The sequence below is a fragment of the Triticum aestivum genome, chromosome 6D, assembly GCF_018294505.1.
Source record: "Triticum aestivum cultivar Chinese Spring chromosome 6D, IWGSC CS RefSeq v2.1, whole genome shotgun sequence".
Classification (NCBI taxonomy): Eukaryota; Viridiplantae; Streptophyta; class Magnoliopsida; order Poales; family Poaceae; genus Triticum; species Triticum aestivum.
Window position 1 is genome coordinate 408,976,918 of NC_057811.1, and position 27,953 is coordinate 409,004,870.

The 27,953-nt window shown below is 45.6% G+C and overlaps 1 protein-coding gene and 1 long non-coding RNA gene across 9 annotated transcripts; one reads left to right on the forward strand and one right to left on the reverse strand.

Annotated features, from left to right (window-relative positions):
• Positions 1 to 413: 413 nt before the first annotated feature.
• On the reverse strand, positions 414 to 11,115 carry LOC123145435 (uncharacterized). Of its 7 annotated transcripts, none has more exons than XM_044564845.1 (6): positions 10,590 to 11,115; positions 9,200 to 10,419; positions 8,888 to 8,971; positions 8,682 to 8,788; positions 8,507 to 8,560; positions 414 to 1,608 (listed from the first exon to the last, which is right to left on the reverse strand). In XM_044564845.1, the coding sequence occupies exon 6, from the start codon at positions 1,600 to 1,602 to the stop codon at positions 550 to 552; it is 1,053 nt and encodes a 350-aa protein (XP_044420780.1). In that variant the 5' UTR covers positions 1,603 to 1,608; positions 8,507 to 8,560; positions 8,682 to 8,788; positions 8,888 to 8,971; positions 9,200 to 10,419; positions 10,590 to 11,115; the 3' UTR covers positions 414 to 549. The 7 variants fall into 7 exon arrangements, 2 of the variants coding, with proteins under 2 accessions (XP_044420780.1, XP_044420779.1); XR_006472284.1 differs by lacking the exon at positions 414 to 1,608 and adding exons at positions 4,115 to 5,052; positions 5,129 to 5,198 and having other exon boundaries at positions 8,682 to 8,971; positions 10,590 to 11,105; XM_044564844.1 differs by having other exon boundaries at positions 8,682 to 8,971; positions 10,590 to 11,113.
• Positions 11,116 to 11,251: 136 nt separating this feature from the next.
• LOC123145436 (uncharacterized) lies at positions 11,252 to 16,104 on the forward strand. 2 transcript variants are annotated; one of them, XR_006472287.1, is made up of 8 exons: positions 11,252 to 11,764; positions 11,978 to 12,120; positions 12,254 to 12,376; positions 13,406 to 13,510; positions 13,697 to 14,315; positions 14,390 to 14,471; positions 14,559 to 14,640; positions 14,764 to 16,104. It is a non-coding gene; the product is annotated as an uncharacterized lncRNA (long non-coding RNA). The 2 variants fall into 2 exon arrangements; XR_006472286.1 differs by having other exon boundaries at positions 11,253 to 11,764; positions 13,709 to 14,315.
• Positions 16,105 to 27,953: the final 11,849 nt, after the last annotated feature.

A 27,953-nucleotide genomic window follows, 5' to 3' on the forward strand; every position in this document is an offset into this window, starting at 1 on the left:
ACGATAGAGAAGGAATTTTCTCATGTACCTTTTTGCCATATCCGTCATCTTTAGTAAAGAGTAGATACTCCTCTTTGTTGTCTTCATGGGTTTCAATATGAAAACCATTTTTACGGATATCTCGATAACTGATCAGGGTACGTGCAGAATCGGGATATAGTAAAGCATCCTCAATTGTCACATATGTACCACTTGGGAGGGTGAATATGGCACGTCCAGTACCAACAATCACAGTATCGCGTCCAGCGATAGTTAGAATATCTCCATTCGTCTTTTTCAGAGTTTGGAAATATTTCATCTCCCTCAGTATGGAGTTTGTGGCACCACTGTCCACAAGGCATAATTCCTCTTCCATCGGATTGTCCCCGTAGAAAACTATATAAAACAAAGAATTTTCAATAAGAAAACCTCATAGTAATATATAGAATACAATCTTTATTATATCAAATGTGCTGATACAATACAATATAAAGACAACAGCAAACTTATGTTCTTATTACAATCATCACAAATGGACATAATTAAGTAGATCACTAGGAGATTGAGGGACTAGTCGAAGTCGCCAAACACGTTGTTTGCGGTGTACTCAATCAACGTGTTCTCCATTTCAGCAGTAGCCTCAGGCAGATAAGGAACCACGGCGTTGCTCGGTCCAGGAGGAACATCGTGCGAACTACCAGCTCCTTTTGCGCTATCCGGATGAAGGTTGAAGTTGGCTTCAAACCTTTTCCCTTGAGGTGCTTTGCGTCCCTGAGATTGCTGGTACAGCATAACCAGATGCTTGGGCATTGTGCACTTTTCAGTAGAATGCGTGGAGCATCCACACTTGTTGCAAAGCTTAGATTTATCAAGCCTGGGCTTTGAAGTGCCTTTTCCCTTGCCTGGGTATCTAGATCTCCTGTTCCCATTGCGCTTTCGCTTATGCTCGAAATTGGATTGTTTACCCCGAGGGGTACCATTAAACTTTTGTCTATTTGCAACATTCAGATGGACTTCAGGTAAAGGTTGTGCCCCAACTGGGCGCTGAGAGCCATTCTTAGCAAGTAGCTCATCATGCTTTTCAGCCTGAAGTAACATGTGAATAAGCTCGGAATAGACAGTGTAGTTACGAGCACGGTATTGTTGTTGGAGGATCCTATCTGAAGGGAGCATAGTAGACAAAGTTTTCTCTATCTTCTCCCCCTCAGTAGGTTCCTTCTCACAAAAGCGCAGTTTGGAACATATCTTATGAACAGCATGATTGTACTCACCGATGGACTTGAAATCCTGAAGACGGAGATGAGTCCAATCATGGAGTGCTTCTGGCAGGACTACTGCCTTCTGCTGTTCATACCTCGTTTTGAGGGCCAGAAATAGAGTACTAGGAGATTCCTCCTGTAAATACTCAGACTTGAGATCTGGATGAATATGGTGCCTAATGATGAATAAGGCAGCATAGTTCTGCTGTTCTGTCAGCGGCGTGGCCCCAGCCGGGAGAGGAGTCTCCGGGGGTTGTATTGCACGCGCTATCCCACGGGACGCAAGACTGATCTTGATGTCCATAGCCCATGTAGGGTAATTGTGGCCATTGAGGGCAAGCTCCTCAAACTCTTTGGCAGTCATCTTCGCCTACATGGGAGAACCAGAGATAATTAATTTACGAGTGGTAAATTAAAAACCATCATGGTTGTGTAATAAGAATGCAAAAATTTGATACTCAAGTGTAAACTTGAAAAAATTCTCAACCTCAATTGTGTGAACATAACACTTTGAAGATCACTTAGATCTCACAGTAATAGGCTACATCGCCATTACCTTGTGTATGCTACAATTCAGATATAAGGAATACACGTTGGAGGTAATCGTTTGTCGAGAATGACAAAGCGTAGACCTCACAGTAAGAGAGGATAGTCTGCAAATAAGCAGTAGATCACAACTCATTACCTTGTGATTCCAAATAAGATGAGGGAGAAACATTCAAAAATTTGCAAGTTTGATATGCGAGAGAAGATCTCAATCGCAAAGACATGTTCGATAAAAATGAGATGTGGTAAACACATGGGACATGTCATTCTTCCCAGATGAAATCCGGTACTTTATTTATATTATCAATCCATTACATAATATAAACACACCTACTAATAATTACACAAGTCCTAACATAGAATAAATCTAGAACAGGACTAAAATGTAAGTAGTAGTCAATCTAAGTACTAAACCGTACTAAACATAGACTAAAATTGCACAAATACAATAATTAGTACTAATGTTAAGAAAACAGAGAGAGAAAAAAAATTCCACACTTCTGGCCGGCCCACCCGCCACAGCACCGCACAGGAGAGGAAACAGCCGCCTCAGGCGCCTGGGCCTGGGCCTGCCCGGCCTTTGGCCGGCCCACTCGCCGCCGCACCGCACAAGACAGGGGGGGAGCGGGCGGATCGGATAAGGGTCGGAGTATCCGAACCTCGCACCACCACCTTTGCTCGATCCCCACTATCACGCGGCGGCGCCGGCGGGAGGAGTGGCCGCCGCAGGCCCTTGCGATTCCGGTGGTCACCGGCGTAGCACCGACGACCCCTCCTCGTCCGAAGAAGAGTCGACGACGACGTGATCTGGGCGAGCAGTTCCTGGTGCGGCGCTGGCGAGTCCGAGGCTCGCCGGAGCCCACGAACCGGGGCGGCGGCTGGGGCGACGGTCGATGGCGGCGACGGCGCGCCCGAAGAGACGCCCGAAGCGCCGTGCGGCTCGGCTGCTCGAGCCCGCAGCCGTCTCCTGCTGAGGCGTGGCGGTGGCGTCAGCGCCCTCCATGCCGGCTCCAAGGCGGACCACTCCGGAGGCACCGGTCGGCGCGGAGACAAAGGCGAGCGCCTCCTCCTCGTTCACGACGGCGCGCATCGGCACAGGGCAGTATCCGGGCGGGCCGGCGGCCTCGGCTGCGGGCGTTGGCGTCGACGGCGCGAGCCACGCGGCCGGCGGAGGAGGTGGTGGAGGCGGAGATCCAGGAGGCGGTGCAGGCGCGGCTGCAGCCCTGTGCACCATGGAGGCGCTCGGGCCGGCCACTAGCCAGGGGTCGAACCCCATGGGCGCCTGGCCACGGGCGCAGGGAGCACCATCGTGGTTGCGTCCAGGGGCGAGGGGAGCACCGCGGGGGGCGCGTCCAGCGGCGCGGTGGCGGCCAGGAGCACCTCGTCCAGCGACGCGGTGGCGGCCAGGAGCGCCACGTCCAGCGGCGCCGCGGCCGAATCGACGGATGGCTTGCATCCGGCGACGGAAACGGCGGTGGCCACCAACTCCAGGAGGCGGTAGCGGCGACCGTCCTCGCGGATCAGACGAAGGAAGAAGGAGACAAGGCCTGTCATCTCACCGGCGGCGAGTACTTCCTCTCTTCTCCTTTCTCTGTTGCCTTTCGCTCTCGCTAGTTGTTCTACGTGCATGATAACGTGTTTTGAATCAGAATGATCGAATCGATTGATCGATGGTTATAGGCCCCCTTTTATATGTCCCGAAGAGACACGACGATCCCTCGAGGAGGCGTCGGTTCCAGGAGATCGAAGGGAGACGTCGGTTGCGGGACAAACCGCAACGACGGTTTGGGCAAGGGGAGATTTTCCCCTAATTACAGAATTATTTTTAACACATATCACGGCGACCGTGGTGGATCTAGCCGTCAGCTGACTTGGCTGCTCGACTTGGGGCCTCATATAGGGTGATAGGGTGGGGGAGGGGAGATGCTAGGGGCAACGACGGAGGACGACGCAAGGCGGCGAGGTCGCCGGCGTAGGCAGTGGCTGCTGGTTTGGGATTGGGGAGGAAGTCGAGAGAGAGGACGAAGAAAGGGCGCAACTGGGTTTCCCACACGAATCGAGCGGGGATGGAGGAGGGCCTCGAACTCCGTGTGGATCAAGCGATCGGGATCAAAGGGCAGCCAAGTCATTCGGCAGTTTTGTCAAAATGATCCGCTGCGCTGTGCTAGGTAGATATTCCGATTAAAAAATTACGATCTTTTTAATCATGTATATAAAAATCTTAATCACGCATTTGAAAAGATGTTGAACAAATATTTGAAAAATGTTAATCAAGCATTTGGGAAATGTTAAATGTGTATAGACAAAAATGTTGACTATGTATTAAAAAATGATGAAAAAATTTGAATGTATTAAAAATATTAATTAAAGTAAATTGGGCTTGCCCAGTTGCTACAGGAGACAAGAAAAATCAGCTGCTGCCCTATCACTTAATGCGAAAGACAGCTCTCGCGCCCAAACAAACCATGAAAGTCGAACCATCACGTCCAAAACAGATAAGGCCTGGCCCATACAACCAACGCAGAGGGTGAGTTTTAACCTAAGGGGCACGCGAGTATCCTCCTCCACTCGTCCTGCACGCCGCCTACGAACCTACCGTCCCTTCTCTCCCGACAATCCAAAGAAGAACCGGCGCAGATGGCCCCCGCAATGGCAGCCTTTATGGCCGCCGGGGAGATCGGGTCTGCGCTGGCCAAGTGGTCCAATATCCCCGACGGGTTTGCAAAATTTTGGGATAGCATCTGCAAAGTCCGCAGGCCACCGGTGTACTGTAAGAAATGCAAGGCTTGGATTGCCTTCCGTCGTTATGCCACTCACTCGAAAACTCATCGGTAAGAAACCGAAGCTTATCGGAATCTTTACAGTTTCCTTTTTTGGAGCAACCAGATGCCTCCATGTCGCCAGGACGCCAGGGCTCATTGGTTAGTGCCGCGTAGATTTGAAATCCTGGCGTTGTGTGTGGATGGTTAGAGTCGTCGCCAGGTTCAGTTGTCTCGGAACCTTAGTCTCAGTAATTGCACAGAAGCATCCAGCTTGTGAAGTAGCATGTGCAGCAACAGCGCTGCCATATGCTTGTGAAATAGTAGCATGTAGGTAACGAAGGACTCTTTACTGCAAGCGTTGTCATATTCTTGTGAAATAGCATGTGCAGAACAGTTCAAGCGCTGGCCTTTATTCTTCTGAGAGCAGCTTTGTTTGTCTGAACTAATCCCCTATTTCAGTTAGAACCAAAAGCTTTCCTTGTAGATCTGTGACGCCGCAAGATTATCTGTAAAAATAATGTTCTCTCCAGTTAGTTTGGAGGCGTTGTTGCCTTCATGTGAACTCATGGTTTGACAATAAACCTGAATTTTCCCTGGTTCCTGACTGAGATTACAAAATCTTCTTTTCTGCAGAAACAACGAGGAGGCGCATCTAGAAGACACCGAAATGACCATCCAATGTCCATACAAAGAATGTATAGTAGGACATAAGGATTAGCAAGTATCCAAAGCACATTGATGAACACATGTAAGTGTCAATTTCAGAATCGTCACATTTATCTTGATGTAGCTGCATGTGTAACAACAGAGATGACACTAAACTATTGGGTAATTGGACAGAATGGCAGATGAAGCTCATTTCCGTGTAGTAAAGATCCAGCAGGCTAAGGATACTGAAACATTAAAGAAATCAAAGAAGACCAGAACAGGCCTATCGAGTGGCTGGTGCAAGGTCGGATATCCGCGAATGAAAGAGTAAACCAAGGTATAATTGAAATCCTGGTAGATGATTCACTTGCATGGAAAATCTTAAATCAGATTAATGCTATCAAATGCTACCATCATCAATTAGGAAATTAACGAATGTTTCGTTGAGTCTAAATTAATAGTAAACTGCCCTATACATATGTACAGAATTAGTCTCCATTTTGTGTATGATACTCCCTAAAGTCTCCAGTTGGGAATTTATTTATGATGCATGTTAGATTTAATTTAAGTAAGATTTAGGATCCAGACTAACTCATGTTATCTTGATCACTGAATACTTGATGCCTAGGTCTAAAAAAGTCCTCGTACTTAGAAAGTGCTTTAGTACGATCCTGATACTTGGAAGAACAGTCCTGAGTCCCATCACCGCGTACGTATTTTGTATAGCACGCTCATCACTCTTATCTCCGTCTGAGTGGGACCTACCTGTCATGGGTTGCCGAAAGAAATGGCGGGTAGAAGAATTTAAAAATGGTTGGCACAGTTTCTAACTTGCGACCTCAGGTTACAGGACGAGTGTGTTAGCCAACCTAGCTAATGTTTGTAGGTGGTACTAAACAGATGCACATTACTTTTAGATTGGGATAAACAGACAACGAAATTTCTTGCATATTAGTGTATGTTCTTTCATTTTGTTGGACTAATTACTTTAGCTTGTCACATTTTATCTCATGCATGTAAAGTCTTTACTTAGATGTCAGAAACCACATTTTATCTCATACATGAAAAGTCTTTACTTAGATGTCAGAAACTCAGAATAATGGTCACATATGAAAAAAACTTTTTCTAAATGTGTTCTAGGTAAGATATATTTCATTGTTTCAGTGAAGGCACACTTTCGACTATTTCTTCACGTTCATATTTATTTTCATTGTGTGGCTGGACTAATTTTTGGTAGATTTTCTCGTGCTAGTTTGCTATTCTAAATGTTCAGAGTAATAAATTAACCTCTTGTTTGATTATTGCGTCAAGTATAACTCGACTTCCTTTTAGTTGATTGAATATATTTCAAATATGAACCATGTGCATTTCTCTCCTCTAATGGTGAATTCAAGTACTTCCTCCGAACAATATTAGTTTGAGAGAATTAATATGGATCGGGTGGAGCACATCATTAAGCATTTGCTCTTTACTGTAGCACTACATAATGATGTACTCGTTTTAGAATTTATATTCCTTATTTCTATAAATTCTACATATTCTAGAAAAGATCTACATATGGTTTCTCACCAATTGGTGTATAATGTATATATTGCACCTTCTGGTCAATGAATTATTCAGTACTGTGTGTTTAAGCTTTCAACCCTGAAGTAATACACAGAAATGCACGAAGGCCCACGAGGCAATTCTTTGATAAGTAGAACCCTCAATATCTTCCAAGAAGTAGCATCGGTTCAGATGGTTAGCACGTGCATGCGTGATGCGTCACACCAGCGAACTCGTCCAGTCGCGGTTCAAACTCCCACGGCACTCAGCATTTTAATCTATCGCGCTCGCTGACAATTGGGCCCCGCACAGATGGAGTTTCTCCCACCCACTGACAGTGGGGTCAGTACAGACGGAGAGAGAGAAACTTGACCCTACGTACACGGCGACGGAGCTCAGGACTTCTCTCCCAAGTATCAGGATCATATACAACGTATTTTCAAGTACATATTGAAGCAGTTTCTAAATATGAGTACTGTTTTGGACATAGCCAGCAAGTATAATGATAATAGATGCAACTATCTAGAGAGATTATACTGGACAATATTTTTCAATCAGAGTTGATATTACATTAAACTGGATATCTGAGGATGACTTCACTAACTGATTTATAGTAATTCTAATTCATAACATGACTTTTATATCTTTGTTTTGCACAACATGCAGATGCTCAGGGTATTGTTAGGATAGCCTAATTTATATTAAACAAAAGGCATAAAAGATTAGTGTTGAAAACTGTTTTGCATGAAATTAGACTAGCAGCAGCTTTCAGTTTTTCAAGTATTACTGGTAACTGGGGAAAGCTTGTAAAACTTCTCATAGAATCTGTTTTCCATTTGCAGACTCTGAAGCAAGGAATAATATGGTCGGCATCAACCAAGTGCTCCAAAGTCAATTATTACCAAAATCATTGTGCTTGTCGACTAACAGGCACTGATTTGTTGTAATAAACACAATACAATGCCGTACCGCCGTTTTGTTTTCCTTTGCATATGGCTACACTCAGACATGAAACGTTCTGAACCATGCAACATTGATAGCTCCGTGATTTTTGTTACCTATGCATTATACAATTTTGGTTCTTCAAAGATGTTACCCAAATATGCCTTTTAATTCTTTGTTGTTTGTTATCTTTAGTGTTGTGGTCTATTTCCTGATGAAGCTTAAGCTTCCTATACTGTATCTGGGTCTTGCTTATAGTTGTGTTTGATATCCTGCATTGGGTCTAGGCTCAGCTTGCCCAGTTGGGTCTGCTGCTCACCACAAAATATATACGAGGTTCTAAAAGATTGAGATCTTCCTTTTTTGAGATCCTGGAGCAGGATTAGATAAGTCTAGAAATTTTTAGTGGGCTGACCTGTCTAATATCATGTACTTTGCCGCGTCTACTTGAAAATTTCGTTTCTCCCTTTGACTTTCTTTTAAGTAAACTACTCCTTTGCCCTTGCCAATCACGTAACTACAGTCACGAACGAACATGCTACCATTCCCTAAAACAGCCAACCTACCCCAAGCCAGAAAGCGAGCATGCATATGCGTGCAACTAGCTAATTCATAAGCTAAACCTGAATAAATAATTACTTCCTCTGCTCCAAAAATATAAGAGGGTTTTGCAAGCAAATCATTGGTTCTGAAGTGGCAAACGTGGCTCTCTAGTTGCCTAAAAGCATCATGACAAGTGAAAAACAAAAGCAAGTTGAAATGAAACGCAAAAATGTTTAAGTTCAGAAAACAATAAGAGTGAATGAACGAGATTGTAGATTGTACCAATGATATACGGGCGGGAGGGAACGAGACTGGTCAAACCACACACAAATCCACCTAACCATAACCAAAAGATTTGTTAAATAAGAGAGGACAACAACAGAGTTCCCAACAAATCAATATGGTGTTTTCGTCAGAAAAAAATAATACTGTATATTGGCAGATTTGAGAATTTTACCGATTATAAAGTGCTGTCGTGTTGATGAGTTCATCCATCAGAAGAGAACCTTTGGCAGGTTGAGACAGACAGAGCATTGCACGCCTACAATGCATGACTACTCCTAGCTAGTGTACAAGCAAGCATCTTCATGGATGCCTTTTTGGATCCCGAGAGAGGGAAAACAACACAAGACTGCAAAGAAAGAAGATAGATAGCTCCATTACCAAAATACTAGTAGTCCTGATACTGACTACTCCAGTCTGGACTTGTCGGAAGAACCATCTGACGACACTTCTACTGAATCAAATCTGCAAAGGAAGATTTGTGTAAACATAGGGTCTAGGGAATAAGAGTGCAGAATATTGAGAAATGAAAATAGAAACTTATGAAGACGGTTCTTCAAAATACAAATGGTAAACAAACAAAAAGTAGTGCACACTCAACAGGCTTCCAGAGAATCGTTTTAAGATGATCAATCTCAAACATCAAGGGATCTAAACGATCAAACGAGGAACTTGGTAATCCAATGGACATACCTCCTACTGACCTTTTACGTCCACATGAACTTTGATCCTGTTAAGCAGCAGACATAACATCCAAAAAACATTAAAAAAAGAAAATAAATTATTACAGTTTAATAATAAAAAAAGAAGCAGAACGATTGTAATTTAAACAGCCATGAAATTTCAATAACGGACATTGACAAGTAAAAATAAACTCAATTCCTGACGAGTAAAATAAACGGAATGCCTTTTCTTTTAGAAGGGACAAAATAAACTAAACTTCCAATCAATATTCTTCTAAGGGTCTCTCCAACATTTTTTATAAAGAAACAGCCTCGAACATCATTGGGATCTAAACGATTGAGCGATGAACTGGTAATCCAATGGACAGACCTTGCAGTGACCTTTATGTCCACTCTCGAAAAAGGATTCATGAGGCATGAACTAATTCTTAATCCTGTTAAGCAGTAGACATAACATCTAAAAACATTTTAAAAAAGAAAATAAATGATATGGTTTATTTAATTGAAAAAGAAGAAGAAAGATTGTAACAACAAATCAGCCATGAAATTTCAATAACGGACCTTGACAAGTAAAAATAAACTCGATTCCTTACAAGTAAAATAAACCGAATACTTATTTTTGGAATGGACAAAATAAACTGAACTTAAAATCAAAATGGTTCTTAGGGTCTCGCCAGTGATTTTTCACAAATGAAACAACCTCGAACATCATGGGATCAAAACGATCGAACGAGGAACTGGTAATCCAATGGACAGACCTCGCAATGACCTTTATGTCTACATTCGAACAAGGATTCGTGGGGCGTGAACGAATTCTTAATCCTGCTAAACATCAGCCATAACATAAAAAAAAAGGATACAGTTTAATCAAAAAGGAATTGAAAGATTGAACTTACAAAAAAAACGAGTAACTTAGAAAACCATAATATAAGTAACGAAAGGAAGTAGTGAAGGAAATCAAGTAACGAAAGACATATGACGATCCTTGACAAGTACTCCCTCCGCACCATAATATAAAAACGTTTTTGACACTAGTGTTGTGTCAAAAACGTTCTTATATTATGGGACGGAGGGAGTAAAATAGACCAAACACTTTCTTTTCGAACAAAATAAACTGAACTTACGGTTCAGTAGTAGAACCGAGTTTTATTTTCCTATTTTCTATTCTTTCTCTCGTCTGACACGCAAAATCAAACGCGGCGAACTGGCAATCCATGAAGAAACCTGCACCTGAAAGGAGAGAGGAAGAAAGACTGCAACGGATCAGGACTATGTGTCGACAGTTGAACAAAGGCTCGTGAGATTAACAACAGATCAGGGCGCTGTGACCGAAATTTCTACGTATATGGTTAGCCAACAGCCCTAAAATCTCAAAGCAGACTTGGAAAAAACATATATACCTTCGGATTGAAAACGAACAGGAAGATTGAGATCAACGCGCCTTGGTCTCGGCTTCGGTTGACCGTAGGTACGGGAGAGCTGGAGGTGTAAGCCGCCGGTCAGGGCCGGCAACGGGCGAGACTCGTGTCTGGTGTGCCGAGGCACGCCGCTCGGCGAGCAGCGTCTCCCTCTTCACCAGTAGGGTACGTGCTCCGCCATGCATGTTGGCACGGCGCGTTCACAGTCCGCCGGTGGAAGGAACAGGTGCCGGCGCCCGGCGCATGGCAGACTGGCAGGGCGAGACACCACCTGCGCCAGGGCGGTCGGTCGTCCGCCGGCGAGATCCGTCGAGGAGGGGGGTTCCATGGCGAGATCCAGAAACCAGGGGAAGAGAGAGAGGGAGAGGGAGCGGCCAAGGGATAAGGCGAGGACGAAAAATAACAAACCTAGCCGCAAAACGCGATGCGCGTCGTCACGTCGCGTAAAGAGCGGACCGCACGGGCTGCGGGTGGGCCGGGCTAAGAGGGCACCGATTCCCCATGACTGGAAAAAAGGGAGAATGAATCTGCCACGACTGACCGGCCGAGATTTGACGTAAAGTGCCTACGTGTGTGTGGGGGGATGGCAGGGCAGGTCGCACGCCGTCACGTCCACCGCCCCTTCCTACAGAAAAACTGCTCGGCACGCCCGCACCGCAACCTCCGCCCGCTCATCCTGTAAAACAAAAACTGCCACGACCTCGGCCCGCTCCTCCAGTCCCCCGCCGGTCCAATCGCCCACCACCGCCCGCTCCACTTGGCCTCCGTCTCCGCTGCTCGCACCTTGCCTCGTGCCGCTGCTCGCGGCCCCTTGCCTCTCCGGTGCCTGCACGCCGCCGTCGGGGACGTGGACGTGAACGCACGCGGGGTTACCGCCGGCGAACCAGCCATGCGTGTGCCCGCGGATTCCTCTGCCAGTTCGAGATCTGCACTGGCCGCTGCTCGCCCCTTGCCTCGCCGCCGCACCCCTCAACTCACTCGCATCGCCATGCCTGCCCGGCAGGAGATTGCTCCGGCCTCTGCCAGGTCGCCGCTACCGGGTACGTGGGTGGACGCGGGGCAATCGGCCGCCAGCGAACGAGGACACGCATGCGAGGCGCGCGGAGCAGCAGTGTCCTCCCTGCTGCCGGCGACGTCCTCTTGTCTCCTCCATAGAGGTCTCTTCCCTGACATCTCTCTCCCTCTCAATCTCTTCTTTCTGTTGTCTCTTTTCTCAATCTCACATATATCAGAAAACTCTTGATTCGCCAAAACGTTGAATCATTTGCATTAGGTTATCCTGGCATGTTTCCTTTATGCATATCTTCCATTGATCAATTTTCTATGCATATCTTCCATTGCCAACTCTCATGCTCCATTGATGCTCTCAGGAGGGACATGGTCGTTATTGTCGCTGCAGAGGTTGACAAATAGCAGAAGAAGTGGGTCAGTTTGCAGCGGGGGATTTGATCTGTCAATCTCTTTGAACAACAGAGACATTCCGATGACAGTGTAGCGCATTGGCGGATTGGAGGTACAGAATTACATAGGCACGACGCAGTGTGCAGTACACCCATTATTTTTGTCATAAAAGAAACGAGTATATATAGGTTTATGCGTGTGTGCGTGTGCTGATGTGATGTATGTCAAAATATACTATTACTTAGGGCCCAGGGTTTGTTGCTGGGGGCATTCAGCTTGTTGTGATCTACGTGGATTTCAAGTTGGACAAGAGCTACACACCGAGCAAGATCTCCATTGGGGCGGGCGACGGGTTCCACAATCTCAAGGTAACTCCCTTCAAGAGTGTTCAGAGGCTCGTGAATTTTACGTGTTGATTGTCTGATGCAAGATGCCCAGCGAGAGCACACATGTCTCTGAATTTAAGTTATGTGCTGTGCTCGATGGTGAGGGTGTCAGGCCACTTAGAAGAAGTTGTTGCTAACTGCAACAGCATAGCAGCGGTTTTCAAGTAAGAGCAGGCATGTACATCTGAATTCTGACTTCTAAACTGCACTCAGATGGCGAGACTAAGAGCACTTCTCTGTGGCTGTAGCTTTCAGAAATATTTCCCATGAGCAGTTTGGCTTAGTTTGCCTTGGCAGAAATGGCGTACAACTCTGCTGAACTAACTAATCTGAAACTTGATTTGTGCTGCTATTTTCTTGCACCATGACTTTTACCGTTCAGTCCGCTCTTGTTGTTCGGCCTGCACTTTGAGTCTGAACCATAATTTTCTCATGATTCCATGAAATTTAAACTGTGGACCTTCCAAAACCAGTTGGATGGGCCCATATATCATTATCTAGAGCTGACCCCCGGCATGCATTTGTAGCATAAACAGACAAGTCCTTCTAGCATTGAAATTTCAAAAGGTAACTCACAGAATCAGAGTACCATGTGCTCACATATTATGCATTTGTTATAGAATTTCCTAATAATATATTCTTTATATACATGTTGGGTGACTCAAATTTGAAGGACTGTTTTTTGCAGGCTACTGCTTGCATAATTTCATGTTTTAACAGTGTTACTAATGTTGTTCCCTCCTTCCCCTCGAAGTCTTACTTAGACTTTGAGAAATTTAGGTGCTCTGTCAAAGTGTCGAGTATATCTGATTCTGCAATTAACTCATTTCAGTCTATTAATGTCACATTAGCTTCCTCTTTGACACAACAATTTGCTAATGTTTCAGGCTTTTCATCTCTTAGGAGTCGAAACTAATTGAAGGGGATAGTGATACTATTTGGATACCATTTCTTAATTTTACTGCCTTTGCAGACAAATGCATAACTCTTTTTCTTGTCATGTTTGTGCAGAGAATCATTCATTCACACATCTATGCTCCGAATCGTGGTGTTGGCCAATCACCTGAACGGGAGGGACACCCATGTCCTACAGACCAAGATATGCGGGCCATGACCGTAAGTTGGATTTTCTAGGCGTAGTAAAAAAAGATACAAAGAAAATAGTTTATTGGAACCATTAGATTTCTTATTACAAGTAGTCAACAGATTTCTACAGGGGCTAGAGCGAAGCAAATAAACTCATGTATATCAGCATATCATGATGGTCCATATTTATAATTCAAAGGGATGACTTCCTTGTAGTTATATATGCAGATCACTTTGGGTTTGCTACCAAGGTTCAGTTTGCAGTTGCTCTGCACACATTGCTGATGTGCGTGCCAACGCAGCTATGCGGGTGAGGCATTATATGGCCGGCAACAAGCGCAACCTCTCAGATAAGACTACGAGTTCTTACGTAGTATTACTTAATCTCAATGCAAGTTATTGGTTCAGGATTATTTTTTGTTTTTCCCATTCTTTGTTTTGACGCAACGCCACCATGGAGTTCATCGCCTACGACTTGCTACCTACACTCACACACACATATATGATCTACCCCGTCCTTCTGTGTACTTCCCCCTACTATGGCAATAGCACCGCCAGTAGTTGTAGTTCGCTGCTAGGTGGCCTTTCTATCTTCATCTTTTCCATTGATTTGCGGCCCCGACAGTGCTGGTTCCTCCCAGTGATTTTATTTTGTTAAGTATTTTTATAATAGATGTTCCTTTTTTATCTAAAAAAATTTAGGTACTAGCGGTCCAAGTGTTCATCCTGATTCTGTCCATTTCTTCAGGGAATTCTAGGAGGTCGTGGACCTGTGGTTATCGTATATTGGTTTGGAGATTCTTCACTTGACAATTTGCAATGACTAACGGGCCTGGTTAGTTTCTGCAATAGCTCATCTCTTAGTTCTGTAAATTCTTGGATTTGATAGCCCTAAAGTTTGTGTATTAGGATTGAAGATGCATGAGGCATCCCTGGAGAATGGAGATGAATGAGGAAGTACTAAGATAGTGAGAGATGAGATTCCAGCCTGGTAAGGCAGCACAGATAATTATCTATTTTTTTTCATAAAAATGTATATATCCATTTCTGATCTTTTTTTTCTGATTGTTTGGAAAAGGGTCCTGGTCCAAGAAAGATGTTACGAAGTGGTATGCCAAAACAAAAGCTAATGTTTCCATTCAAATTATGCAGTTTAGAAGGTATTACAAATTAAGTACAAACTATTGACTTCAGACTATCCCTTTTTAGCCTTGAATTATCGAGTTTGTCTTCTTTTAATTATCGTATATCCTTTACATACATGGTTCCATTACCAAAATCAGGGAGGAGCTTGGTGGTGCTGGAGTTAAGGAGTACTACTGGTGGTGGGTTAGGATAGTGTCGGTCGTTGTTTTCACATGCTCTGTCTTCAGGTCCTCTCGCGATGTCCTGCACCACTAGGAACCTCTCATTCGCTCATCGCCATACACACTTCTACATCGGCCGCTCATGATGATCTATATTATCCCCTTGTTGGGTTTGTTTAGCTTTTTGCATGATAATTGTTTGATTACTTATACATGGAGTATTAGGTTGCGCTTTCTCCAAAGGTGTTGATATGAAAGCCTTTTTTCTGGTAGATGTGGTTCATTCCGCTTTTAATATCTTATAAAGACTTCTAGCATTTTATCCTAATGATTAACCAACTATTGAGGAGTTGGGCATATCTTTATAAAATATAAATTTTGGATTACATTCATGATACAGATGTTGTTCTACCATGTTCTATTTTATGCATCAAGTGTTGACTAGCACTTTTTTTTGGAAATGGTATGTTGACTAGCACTGTCTCCACTACTTCCATCTATCCCTTTTGTTACCATCTCCCAGTTAGGTTGATTCCCAATTCTCTATTCCGGTTTATCCCTCCTTATTCTTGGGCAACTGTTAAGTTAGTGGTTGTGCTTTGCTCTATATTCCTTTAAGGTTACAGAAATGTAGGTTCATTTAGTCGGCAAGGTAGATTCAGGAAACAAGTGTATCTAATCCATTCATTTATATCATTGCTGAGAAAATTGTCTTAGATAACCTGAATGTCCACCAAACATTTAGATATTGCAGTGCTGTCTCAAGAGGTACATCATCATCGCATAGTTCCTTTCCTTAATATCTCCGTGTGGTTCATTACTCCATTTTCCTATTGAAAGATCTTTTAGTCATGGTCATATTATGCTTTTCGCAGCCACTAAAACTGGAAATAACGACAAGAAATTTTTGCGACATTGACTGCTTCCTGCCATGGCATGGAATCTTATTGTTGTATTTCTATAAAACTCTATCCCATTGGATTTGAGAAATAGACTGTCGGCACCCTCTCCACTGCAATCCAGCCGTTACCAATCAGTTTGCATCCTGCATGGTGCTGCAGTAGAAGAGTACAGAAGAGAAACAAGAGGAGAAGCGACTCGGCATCCCTACAGATTTTGTAACCCCCCTTAGAAAAGAAAAATTGAAAGCGTATTGTGGTTTTTAGGAGACTTTCTCATCGGCTGTTGATTTGTTGTTTTCATGTGTTGTTTGTTTTCTCTCATAAGTTAAATAGTTTATTGGTGTTATTTTTGTAAGAGATCTCTTTTTGTAATATGAAGTGGGTACAACAGAGGAGCCAAGTAGTTAATCATTTATCTTGTCTTGGAAGAAATATATGTACTATGTTAATGGTTAATATGATTGACCCAGTCCCAAACTTGTATTTGAATTCAACATGGTTTGTTAGATAGTACTATAATTTCGTGAAAAGGTGTAGCTTAAAGAATACGAGAGACAAAGAATTGGCTTTATTTTGTTAAGCTAGCTCCACTACATGTGTAATGTTTATGCCATCTCATGCCATGACAGTCACTGTTTGTTAAATGAGGTGATACTGTTGCCCAAAACGGCGCGACGTCCAACATCGATCGTTGGTCAGTGTGTCATTTAGTTTGCCAAAGTGCAGGGAGTTCATACCTTAAACATCATGTGGCACATGTACAAGTGCAACTTGAAATCGATAATACTGCCACCGTCTTATGTTGCTGCATGACCATGATTGTTTTCTTAGTATGCTGTTCCTGGGCTCGGTTCCACCCTCATCGATCTGAAAGTGGATGTCCTCCAGGTCAGTTTGTTTGATGCCCCGCAAAAATTCAACTAATTGCTTCTGAGAGGGGAGGCTGTCATTTGTCTTAAACAGAGAAGGACAGGAGATTTCTGCGGGAGCAGGAGACCTTGCACTTGGACACCCTCCCCTTCTCCCAAGTAACACCACTGAATCCCATGATCTACAAAAAATTGGTTTTCTTCTTGGAATTTTATCTAAATTTTGGTCGCTCTTGGGAGTTTTTCTTCCAATCAGATCCCGTATCTGCTGGAACCGAGCGTGATCTTCCTAATATGCCACAGATTCAGAGTAGTGTGTGGGATTTTCAATAGAAAGTAGCTTCAGAGATGGCTCTTCTTGGCGCCACTATCTCTTGTGTGGACGTCCTTGCTGTGCCCATGCCAGTATGTCTTTTTGTTTATTTCTAAATAAATGGAAAATTAGAAAGTGTGCCTTCTAAATTTGGTTCATGCCATACAAAATAGTATTTAGATTGTTTTCTTGAGAAAAGAGAGTATTCAAATTGGTTAGGTGGAAACATATTATTAAATTTATCCGGATTATTTTTTGTTTCTTTCATGCTTCAATCTTGAAACAAATTGTTCAATGAAGGATTCACATTGTGATCAATCTTGAAACAAATAGTATTAGTCGAGACGTGCGTTGCACGTGCATGCTTACTAGTAACAGAGAAATAGCCTGGAGACCACGTCGGCTGGGTAGCAGAGCACGACTTGCAGCAAGGGATCTTCCCACCGTGACGCTGGGTTAGGGTTTACACTTCACTGGCATATCACCCGAAAAGCTTTGGTTGGATGGGGAAGATGAAGTAGAGGTCGACTGCTGTTGGGAGAGACCCGGCGTCGCCGTCGGCACAAACTCGCTCAGGCCTTGTTCGGTTAAACCTCTCCTGAAAGGGATTGGAGAGGTTTGGAAGGGATTGAGTGAGATTTTGACTTGTATGAGATTTAATCCACCCCAAACCATTTCAATCCCCTTCAATTTTGTTGCAACCGAACAAGCCTTCAGGCGTCGTCGTCCTGCCCCAGCGGACCTGATTATATGCCACCCTTGCGAGTACGTGTGCTTACTAGGCTACGAGTTTGGGTCTAGGAAGATATATGGGCTGACATCTTGGTGCTGGATATTCTTGTTTTTGGTTTCTAAAAAAAGAATATTCTTATTTTGGACGACCCTAGACGCAGGTCGGCCGGCCTAAAATTTCGTCCGCTCGCCAACTCCCCTCCTTTGCCACCATGCAGCTCCGCCCGCCGTCCGCGAGCATGTTGCCTCCTACAACAACCAGAAGTGGTCGCCACTTTTCCGTCCTCTCTCTCATCAAAACTTTCACTCGTAGCAGCTTCTTTTCACCCCACCCCCAAATTGTAGTTGCGGGAAGCCCCCATCGTCGCTGGTCGCGGCACCGCTCCTTGTCAGTGACAACATCGTGACTTCTCGCCAACCAAGTCCCAGTCGTGACACCATCGCTCGCTGGTTCCAACAATACGCGTGAGTGGTTGCAGCATTGCGCCCCGTCGGTGCCGCCCCGGATGCGAGTCAATGGAGGCAACAGAGTAGCTCGCAAACACCCACTATCTCCAGCAATTTTTTGCGCCAATTGTTTTTATTTTGTTTGCCAGCGACGACTGAAATTTACTTTTATTTTGTTTAGCTATTTATAAAGTCGGGACTAAGAACTAGTTTAAGAATGTTTTGTATTAGTCACAACAAAACTGGGCTTTTCTTATGGCCCAACTGTAGTGTTGTTGGGTCACGTTGTAAGTTGGGCCGTACCGACATTTTCGTTCGCTGCATCGATTGGTTCCTAAGAACGATTCGTTAACGTCTAGTAATCATCATAGTTTTGTGAGAATAAATTACCTCTCGTGTTTTTGACGGTGCCATGAGATGAGAGAGTTTTCTGTCCTCGCAGATCCGAGTATTCAGATCTGATGAGTTTATGTTGTTGTGTCAAGCATTTTTTGTTTGTCTAATTCTTTGTGGATGTGAAATCTTTCATCGACGTTATGGTAAAGATATAGTGATTCAACAACCTGCACTTTTAGGGGATCATCCCCTGCCAAGTACGTTCATCGATCAAGGCTTCCCAACTCAAGGCGCTTCCAAAAACCATTATTGGTAATGTTAGCGTGGGTGAAAGAGTGACAACATCGTTGCTCCGGTCCAATTACAGCCTCTTTATCAAAGCCTTTGGAGTATTTCTTCAAGCAGAGATTGATAGCGCGAAGAATGTGTTTTCAAGAGATCTCATTGTAATTCTTAGTCATATAAGTTAATTTGTATTTTCTTGGATCTTAGGTCAAAATTAGTGTACCTATAATTGTTATGAGTACGAACAAAGTTACATGTATTTCTCAAAAAGAAAAAGAACGATTTGTTCTTTCTATGACCCACTCAGATTGAACATCTGGTGGATATTGAAGTGTATTGTTTATTTCCATCATCTCATATCTCTAATCATAGTGGATGTCCAAGGCACGGCTGATCCAAAGATCACACACGACGGTAACTCCTCCAGTACGACATTGCAAAAGTAAGGCACATGTACATATTTAGACTCAACTATAGTAGACGTGAGAAAAGAAACCCTAGCCGTAGTGGCAGTGCTACATGTTCCTTATGATTGTCAAGCGACATCATAAAATTTGTCTTAGCTTTACTAATACACTAAAGTTTAATTATAAATTATCTACATATATTGTAACGCCCACGATGCGGCTATATCTCCCACGTGTCGAGGCACGACTTAGAGGCATAACCGCATTGTGGTTTTGTCGCAAGAAGGGTCATCTTCACACAATCCCATGTAATGAACAAGAATGAGATAACGAGAGTTGGCTTACAATCGGCACTTCACACAATACATAAATTTAAATCATACATCATCCAAAATCCACACATAGACCGACTACGGTCAAATCCAAATGAAAATAAGATAACCCCAAATGCTAGATCCCCGATCGTCCCAACTGGGCTCCACTACTGATTATCAGAAAAAGAAACATAGTAACGATCACGTTCCTCGTCGAACTCCCACTTGAGCTCGGTTGCGTCATCTGCACTGGTATCGTCGGCACCTGCAACTGTTTTGGTAGAATCTGTGAGTCACGAGTACTCAGCAATCTCACACCCGCGAGATCAAGACTATTTAAGCTTATAGGAAAGGATGGTGTAATGAGGTGGAGCTGCAGCAGGCAGTAAGCATATATGGTGGCTAACATACGCAAAAGAGAGCGAGAAGAGAAGCAACGCAACGGTCGCGAAGCTAGAAATGATCAAGAAGTGATCCTGAAACTACTTACGTTCATGCATAACTCAAACCGTGTTCACTTCCCGGACTCCGCCGAGAAGAGACCATCACGGCTACACACACGGTTGATGTATTTTAATTAAGTCAAGTGACAAGTTCTCTACAACCGGACATTAACAAATTCCCATCTGCCTCATAACCGCGGGCACGGCTTTCGAAAGATAATACCCTGCAGGGGTGTCCCAACTTAGCCCATTATAAGCTCTCACGGTCAACGAAGGATAAACCTTCTCCTGGGAAGACCCGATCAGTCTCGGAATCCCGGTTTACAAGACATTTCGACAATGGTAAAACAAGACCAGCAAAGCCGCCCGATGCGTCGACAAATCCCGATAGGAGCTGCACATATCTCGTTCTCAGGGCACACCGGATAAGTCAAGCTACGAGTAAAACCGGACCTCGAGTTTCCCCGAGGTGGCCCCGCAGGCTGCTCGGTTCAGACCAACACTCGAAGGAGCACTGGTCCGGGGGTGGGTTAAATAAAGATGACCCTCGGGCTCACGAAAACCCAAGGGAAAAGGCTTAGGTGGCAAATGGTAAAACCAAGGTTTGGCCTTGCTGGAGGAGTTTTATTCAAGGCGAACTGTCAAGGGGGTCCCATAAATCACCCAACCGCGTAAGGAACGCAAACTCAAGGAACATAACACCGGTATGACGGAAACTAGGGCGGCAAGAGTGGAACAAAACACTAGGCATAAGGCCGAGCCTTCCACCCTTTACCAAATATATAGATGCATTAATTAAATAAGAGATATTGTGATATTCCAAAATATCCATGTTCCAACATGGAACCAACTTCAACTTCACCTGCAACTAGCAACGCTATAAGAAGGCTGAGCAAAAGCGGTAACTTAGCCAAACAACGGTTTGCTAGGAAAGGATGGTTAGAGGCTTGACATGGCAATATGGGAGGCATGATATAGCAAGTGGTAGGTAGCGCAGCATAGCAATAGAACGAATAACTAGCAAAGCAAAGATAGAAGTGATTTCGAGGGTATGGTCATCTTGCCTGCAAGGTTCTCAGAGTTGTCGAAAGCTTGATCCTCGTAAGCGTACTCAACAGGTTCCTCGTTCACGAACTCGTCTCCCGGCTCTACCCAAAACAAGAACACAACAACGGAACCACAATCATCACGGGAAATGCACAAGCAACATGATGCAAAACATGTATGATATGCGAGATGTGGTATGCGATGCATATGCGTGCTCCGGAAGAAAAAAAAATGAACAAGGCAGTAACTTGGCAAACCAAGTATGCCACTGGAAAGGTGAGATGATTTCGGTCGAAATCGATATAAAGATCACCGGAAACGGATGCACGGTTTGCAAATGGCAAGCAAAACAAGAATGACACGATTCTGCGATTAACAGCATGATAGCACTTAGAATACATCAAGTAACTATGCTACAGCAACCCAACATAGCAACAAAGCATATGGCAGTAATCTACAGGAGATGCTTGACAAAAGATGAACACTGAGCTACGGCTAGATCACAACATAACAGGCTCAAACAAGCATGGCAAAAGTGCAAAAGATATCAGGTTCACAGACTTAGTGAAATTACTGGACATGGCATAAACAGCATCAGGTAGCAATGTTCAGAGCAAGAAAAACACATGCTACAGGAACTTAACATTGCAAAACAAGGCATGACATAAATCTACTAAATTCATATAACAAAAGTCCCTTACTGAACATGAGCCAAAAAGGATGAGAAGATATGATGGCACCCATGTAAACATAGCAAGTTTCGTTAACAGGTTTCAGACTTAGCAGAAAACAGAGCATGACAGAAACAGTAATATGAAGGCATCTTGGTGAGCTTGATTCACTCACCACAAAGCAATGCATGACAAAACAAGCATACCTACAGCAAGATGGCATGTTTATGAAGCTAACCATGGCAAGAAAAAGTACATAGCATGTATGAATCAACTACAAAACCTTCACTACTAGGAAAAGGGCTATAGATGGAATGGCCACTAATGGCGCACCAGACATGTGGTGCGCCATTGCTATATAGCAATGGCGCACCATGTGCTGGTGCGCCATTAGTGTGACAAACGGTGCGTCATTAGTAACAATTTTTTATTTATTTTTCCAAACATACTAATGGCGCACCAGGACACAGTGCGCCATTACTAGTTCTAACTAGTAATGGCGCACTAGCCACATAGTGCGCCACTACTATATATTTTTTATTTTTTATTTTTTGCAAAACTACTAATGGCACACCAGGGAACAGTGCACCATTACTAGCGATCCCCCTCCATCTCGATCGCTATCCCACCTCGCCAGATCCGGCCCCCCTCGCCGCCGAGCACCCCCCGCACCCTCTACCCCGCTCCATCGGGCGCCGCCGCCGATCCCCCGCACCCTCCCCCGCTCCACCGCCGCCGACGACCCACCGCACCCTTCCCTGCTCCACCGCCGCCGCCGCCGACCCACCGCACCCTCCCCCCGCCGCCGACGACCCACCGCACCCTAGCTCCCCTGCTCCGCCGCCGCCGATGACCCACCGCACCCTCCCCGGCCCGCTCCACCGCCGCCGACGACCCCCTGCACCCTCTCCGGCCTGCTCCACCGTCACAAATGAATGCTATAGCTAATTCCTCCCTCTCCCTCGCCAGTTCCCCTTCGTCCCTCTCCCCCGCGCCAGTTCCTCTCCGTCCGCTCCCAATCCGCGCCCCCGCCGCCTCCCTCTCCCCATCCTCCCCTCCGACCCCACCCCACTCTCGCCGGAGCAGCGCCGCAGGGCCGACACCAACCTCGCCCTCGCCCGCGCGCGCCGCAACCTCCGCCTCGCATTCAACAGCTACACATTCTACACCGAGGACAAGGACATGAAGAGCGATGGTTATCAGAACTCCGGGGTAACGATGGAATCCTACACCGGTAACGACAAGGACAGAGCACCCCCCGCAACCCCCGACGACCCACCGCACCCTCCCCCGCTCCACCGCCGCCGAGCACCCCCCCCGCACCCTGTTTTTATAAAAATTATTACTGTTTTTATAAAAAAATATTACTGTTATGATTTAAACAAGTTTCAACATATTTAAACACAAATAAATATCAAACAGCATTTTAAATGCATTTTTTATAAAAATTATTACTGTTTTTATAAAAAAATATTACTGTTATGATTTAAACAAGTTTGAACATATTTAAACACAAATAAATATCAAACAGCATTTTAAATGCATAAAAACAAAAATTTGGGAGCCTGGGAATCGAACCCAGGACCTCCTAGTGTGTGTGCTGCGTGCTGACGAGTCGGGCTAGTGGGCGTGTTCTGATGGAGATAGGGTTAGATGGAAATATAACCTGAGCAGTCGGGCTAGTAATTAAAACAAAATTCTAATGGCGCACCAGGGGGCGGTGCGCCATTAGAATCGACGTACTTATGGCGCACTAGGGGAGGTGCGCCATTGCTAACCCACTCCACTTGTTCCCCTCGCACTGTGCGTGGCCTCTCCCTCCCTCCCTCGCCAGATCCACTCGACCCCAACCGTACGCCGCCGCCCCCTTGCTCCGCCCCCTCTGTCCGCCGCGCCTGCACGCCGTCGGCGACGCCGCCGCCGCTGTGGCCTTGCGCTGCCTCGACGCCGCCGCCCCGACCCCCGCGGGACTCCACCCCCGTCACCCCCGCGCCCCCCGAACGGGATCGGCCGAGCGCGCGCCGCCCGCTCCTTTCCTCTCCTCCTCCCTCCGACGAGCGAGGGCCTCCTCCAGCCCCTGCAGCAGCCGGTGAGCGCGGCCCCGACGCGCCCATCCCGCCTGCCCCTGCCGTCCTCCGCCACCGGCCCCTGCTCTCCTTCGACCGCGGCGAGCGAGGACCCGGAAGAGCTCGGATCCCGACCGCGACCCCTTCGCCGACCCCGACCCCGACCCCTCCGGCGACCAGGTACCTCTCCTCCTTCCTCCTTCCGCCCTCTCTCCACCATTCCCCATTCCCTCCCACCTGTCCAGCGCCGACTCCATCACCATGGACTGACTCCCTCGCAGTCGAGATCCGCCCCGTCGACGTCTAGCAGCCCAGCTCGACCTCCAGCCACTCCAGCTCCCTGGTGCGCCAAAAAGGTGGCAGCTCGTAGCCTCGTACATTGCTTTCAGTATGGGTGTAGAATCTCTAGCAGATAGTTCACTAGTATAACAACAATGGTCATTGTTTAGTATTTGGCACTTCTGTTTAGGTTAAAACAATGTTATTTTTTTGTTCTTTTGCAAAGATTAGAGTGCAGCAGCCCTGTAGATTGTGATTAATTACTATATGATTCAGTTCTAAATATTTTGTTTTATGATCCCAGTGCAAAGGAATTCATATTTTAGTTTACATCTGTCTATGTAGTGTGTTGTGAAGGCCAAGTTTGAGAAGTGGTGGTGTCGCAGAGCAATCCTCTCCCTTGACAGGTACAATGTCCACTCTTCCACATGTCTTAGTTTTTTTAATGCAATTGCTTCATTGCCATATTACATCATTAACTGTTATATATTCCAAATCGTGCAAAACTTCAATAGGGCAAACCTTATGTGATGATACAGGTTGTTAGTTGCTACTAGAAAGTGTTGAGAGATATTAAAGCGGTGTAACAATTGCTGTCGGGTTTAGCAACTGATATCTTCTTCATCTCCTTTTGCACTGCTTACATGTAAGGTATTGTAGTTTAGGTGCTTCTTTCACCAGCTGCAAAACAATGCAGCTGGTGCTTGATGCATGTGTTAATGCTAGTAAGCTCCTGTTATGGGTCTCAAGCATGAATGTACCCCAAGATTTCTATTGGAACTGGACATGTGTTAATGCAATTAGGTGCTTCTTTCACCAGCTGCAAAACAATGCAATTTCATACGTTTTCACCAGCTGCAAAACATCATAAAAATACCATTAGGTACTTCCGTAAACACAAAAATAGAAACAATGCAAGACATGGCTTGTCTCTGATCCTCTGTTTTCTTTTTTCATTGGTTGCATTTTGATCCTAAATGTCAATCAATAAGTCTATTATTAGGAATCAGCAAAGTTGATTATCTATTCTACATAATTTCTAATCTGATGTTTGCATTTCCTAACTGTAGCATTTTTTCTCAGACCAAGGCAAATGAAATCGACTAAAGAAAGAAATAGCATTTACCAATTACCACTAACCATGGCACTAATGTTTCACCTTAGATCATATGTTTGTTCTCTGATACACATGTGGGAAACCTTCTAAACAACAACCTATTAATGGTAGTTGTTCTTTGTATTGTGGAATACATCGCATGTTTTATAAATTGGGTCAGATGTATAATTAGTCGATGTATAATCCTGGTACTAATTGGTCTCTTCTGCTGCTTATCAGAGATGGGGGGAAGCAGCCACCGCCGCTCTGCCTCACCGGAGTACGAGTTGGATGCTTTCGAGTTCTTCAGTATCATACTTGGGACTTCAGTATCAGCCACGAGGCAGGTATATAAAACGAGAGATCTCCCCTTCACCCATCTCATTATGATAACTCTGTTGTTTGCTACATCACTCCTTGTCCCAAATTGCAGAGGCTGCCTGACACTTTTATGAACATGTTGGGTGAAGATCCGCCACATAATGTGAAGCTCCGACAGGCCGGCAGCGGGGTTCGCAGGCTGTGGGACGTGGAGTTGGTGATCGAGGAGGGCCACATGTACCTGTGCCGTGGCTGGGAGAAGTTCTACAGTGCCTACGACCTACGGACCGGGTACTTTCTTCTCTTCAGGTACGACGATGACGCCACAATGCTCATCGTGAAGGTTTTCAACACGACTATGTGTCGCATGCGCTACACTGACGACGAAGATGCCAGTGCGTTCTGCCTCTTCTTATTCCTCTACATTTGGCTTTGTCTCACATCGATTGTTAACGGCCATTGTTGCATTTGGACAGGCAATGGGAGCAGCAGCAGCGACACTGGCTACAGCCAAAGCAGCAGCGATTATGGTTGTAGCAAAAGCAACAACGATTCTGGCTTTAGCGAAAGCAGCAGCGATTCTGGCAGCAGCAAAGACAGCAAGAAGGATGATCCGGACTGGAGTGGGGGAGAAGAGGAGCAGAGTGGGCCGCTGCAGGATGACGATGGGCATCAGGCTGAGGATGACCTAGCGCTGGTGGTGGCTGACCAAGGGCAAGAGATGGTGGTGGCTGACCATGGGCAAGAGATGGTGGTGGTTGACCATGGGCAAGAGATGGTGGTGGCTGAGGATGACCTAGCGATGGTCGTGCCCGTCCTGCCTGAAGGTGGCCTCACGATGGTGGTGGTGCCTGACAATGACCACGCACCGGTGGTGGCGCCGGCGATCCCACAGCTGGGCGACATGACCACGCCAATTGTGGTAGAAGACTACATCCCACAGCTGCCTCCACCGCCTCGCCGCTCTTGGCGCATCAGGCTGAGGAAGGAGAAGGAGAAGAACAATGAGAACTGAACTATGTGAAACTTTTGTAATATGGTGTTGGATGGATAACGATGTTGGATGAACAATGTGAAACTTTTATAATATGTAACGATGGAACTATGTGTTGGCTATGTATGTATATATGATGAAACTTGTGTGTTGGATATGATTGTTATATGGATGCTTGTTGTATATATATGTGTTGGATATCTCATATGTGAAATAGTGACCTGAGATTAAGAAAAAAATGATTTTTTTTCAAAAAAATGCTACTAATGGCGCACTTCCATCTGGTGCGCCATTAGTATACCAGTTACTAATGGCGCACCTGTGGGATACTAATGGCGCACCCGTGGTGCGCCATTAGTATACCAGATACTAATGGCGCACCTGTTACTAAAATATTCTAGTGGCGTGGTGCTAGTGGCGCACCAGTAGTGCGCCATTAGTAGGCAAAACTGGTGCGCCACTAGTAAGCCTTTTTCTAGTAGTGCTTGGCAAAATTGAATATCATGTTAACATTCTGCCAGAAATATTTTATAGCAAAAGTATAGCAAGATTAAGACATGATATGACACTCCATAATTTCAAACAGGGGCATGAATGGATAGAGCACAACTCAAAATAAGCATGAATCTCACTGTAGACACATGGACACATGGCAACAAAATAACAGCAGTAACAGACTTAGTGAAAATCCTAAGTCCCTGAAAACAGAAACATCACGAAGCCTAGTTTGCATGCTTATGCTAGTCATCACATAGATCACAAAAATACATGGCATACACCTCTGTAAAGATGGCGTGGCATAGATCAAAACACCTGTAGAGCTCATGCCCATAAGATGCACACATCAATTGCAACAAAAATAACAAATCACCAAGTTCTGATAGGTAACAGCAGTAAACATCATATAGCATTCTTGCACCAGAGATTTGGGCATCAAGATGGACTCAAATGAACATGGCATAATGGAACAAAATGAAGAGCATCTCGTAATAAACATTTCGATATATTACACGCAAGAAACGGAGCAGTATGCAAGGAGTTATGCCATGAAGAACAGAGCCACAGATTGTAAAAATCTCAGGACTTAGAGAAATCGAGGGGAGGGGAGAAAGTCAACCGTGGATCTGGATCGGGCTCGAGGACGCCGGGGTCGGGGCGGAGAGGAAGGGCGTCGGAGAGGGAGGAGGTCGCCGGGTCCGTCGGGGGAGGCGGGCACGGGCGGCGGAGCTCGCCGGGGCGCGGGATGGCGGGAGCTCCGGTGGAGGCGATGTGCGGCGGCGGGGCGCGCCGGGCAGGTCGCCGGACCTCGCGGTGGCCGGCGGAGGCGGGCGGCCGGATGGCCTGCGGAGGGCGGCGGCGCGGGGCTCGGGCGCCCGCGGGGCGGCGGCCCGGGCCGCGGGGGCCGAGCGGGCCGGCGGCGCGGGGATCGGCGGCGCGCCACGTGGCGCCACGGGACTGGTGCGGGCGCGGCGGCGGGTTCGTCCGGCGCGGAGTGGACGCGTCCGGCGGCGCGGAGGAGCGGGGTTAGGGTTTGGACTGCGAGAAGAATTTCGGGGGGATCACCTATTTGTAGGTAGAGGGAGCTAGGAGACTCCAAATGGAGTGCAGTTTTCGCCCACACGATCGTGATCGAACGACCGAGAG

Bases quoted from the DNA above. Each gene is read 5' to 3' on its own strand.
- LOC123145435 (XM_044564845.1), bottom strand. From the start codon at position 1,602: ATGACTGCCAAAGAGTTTGAGGAGCTTGCCCTCAATGGCCACAATTAC.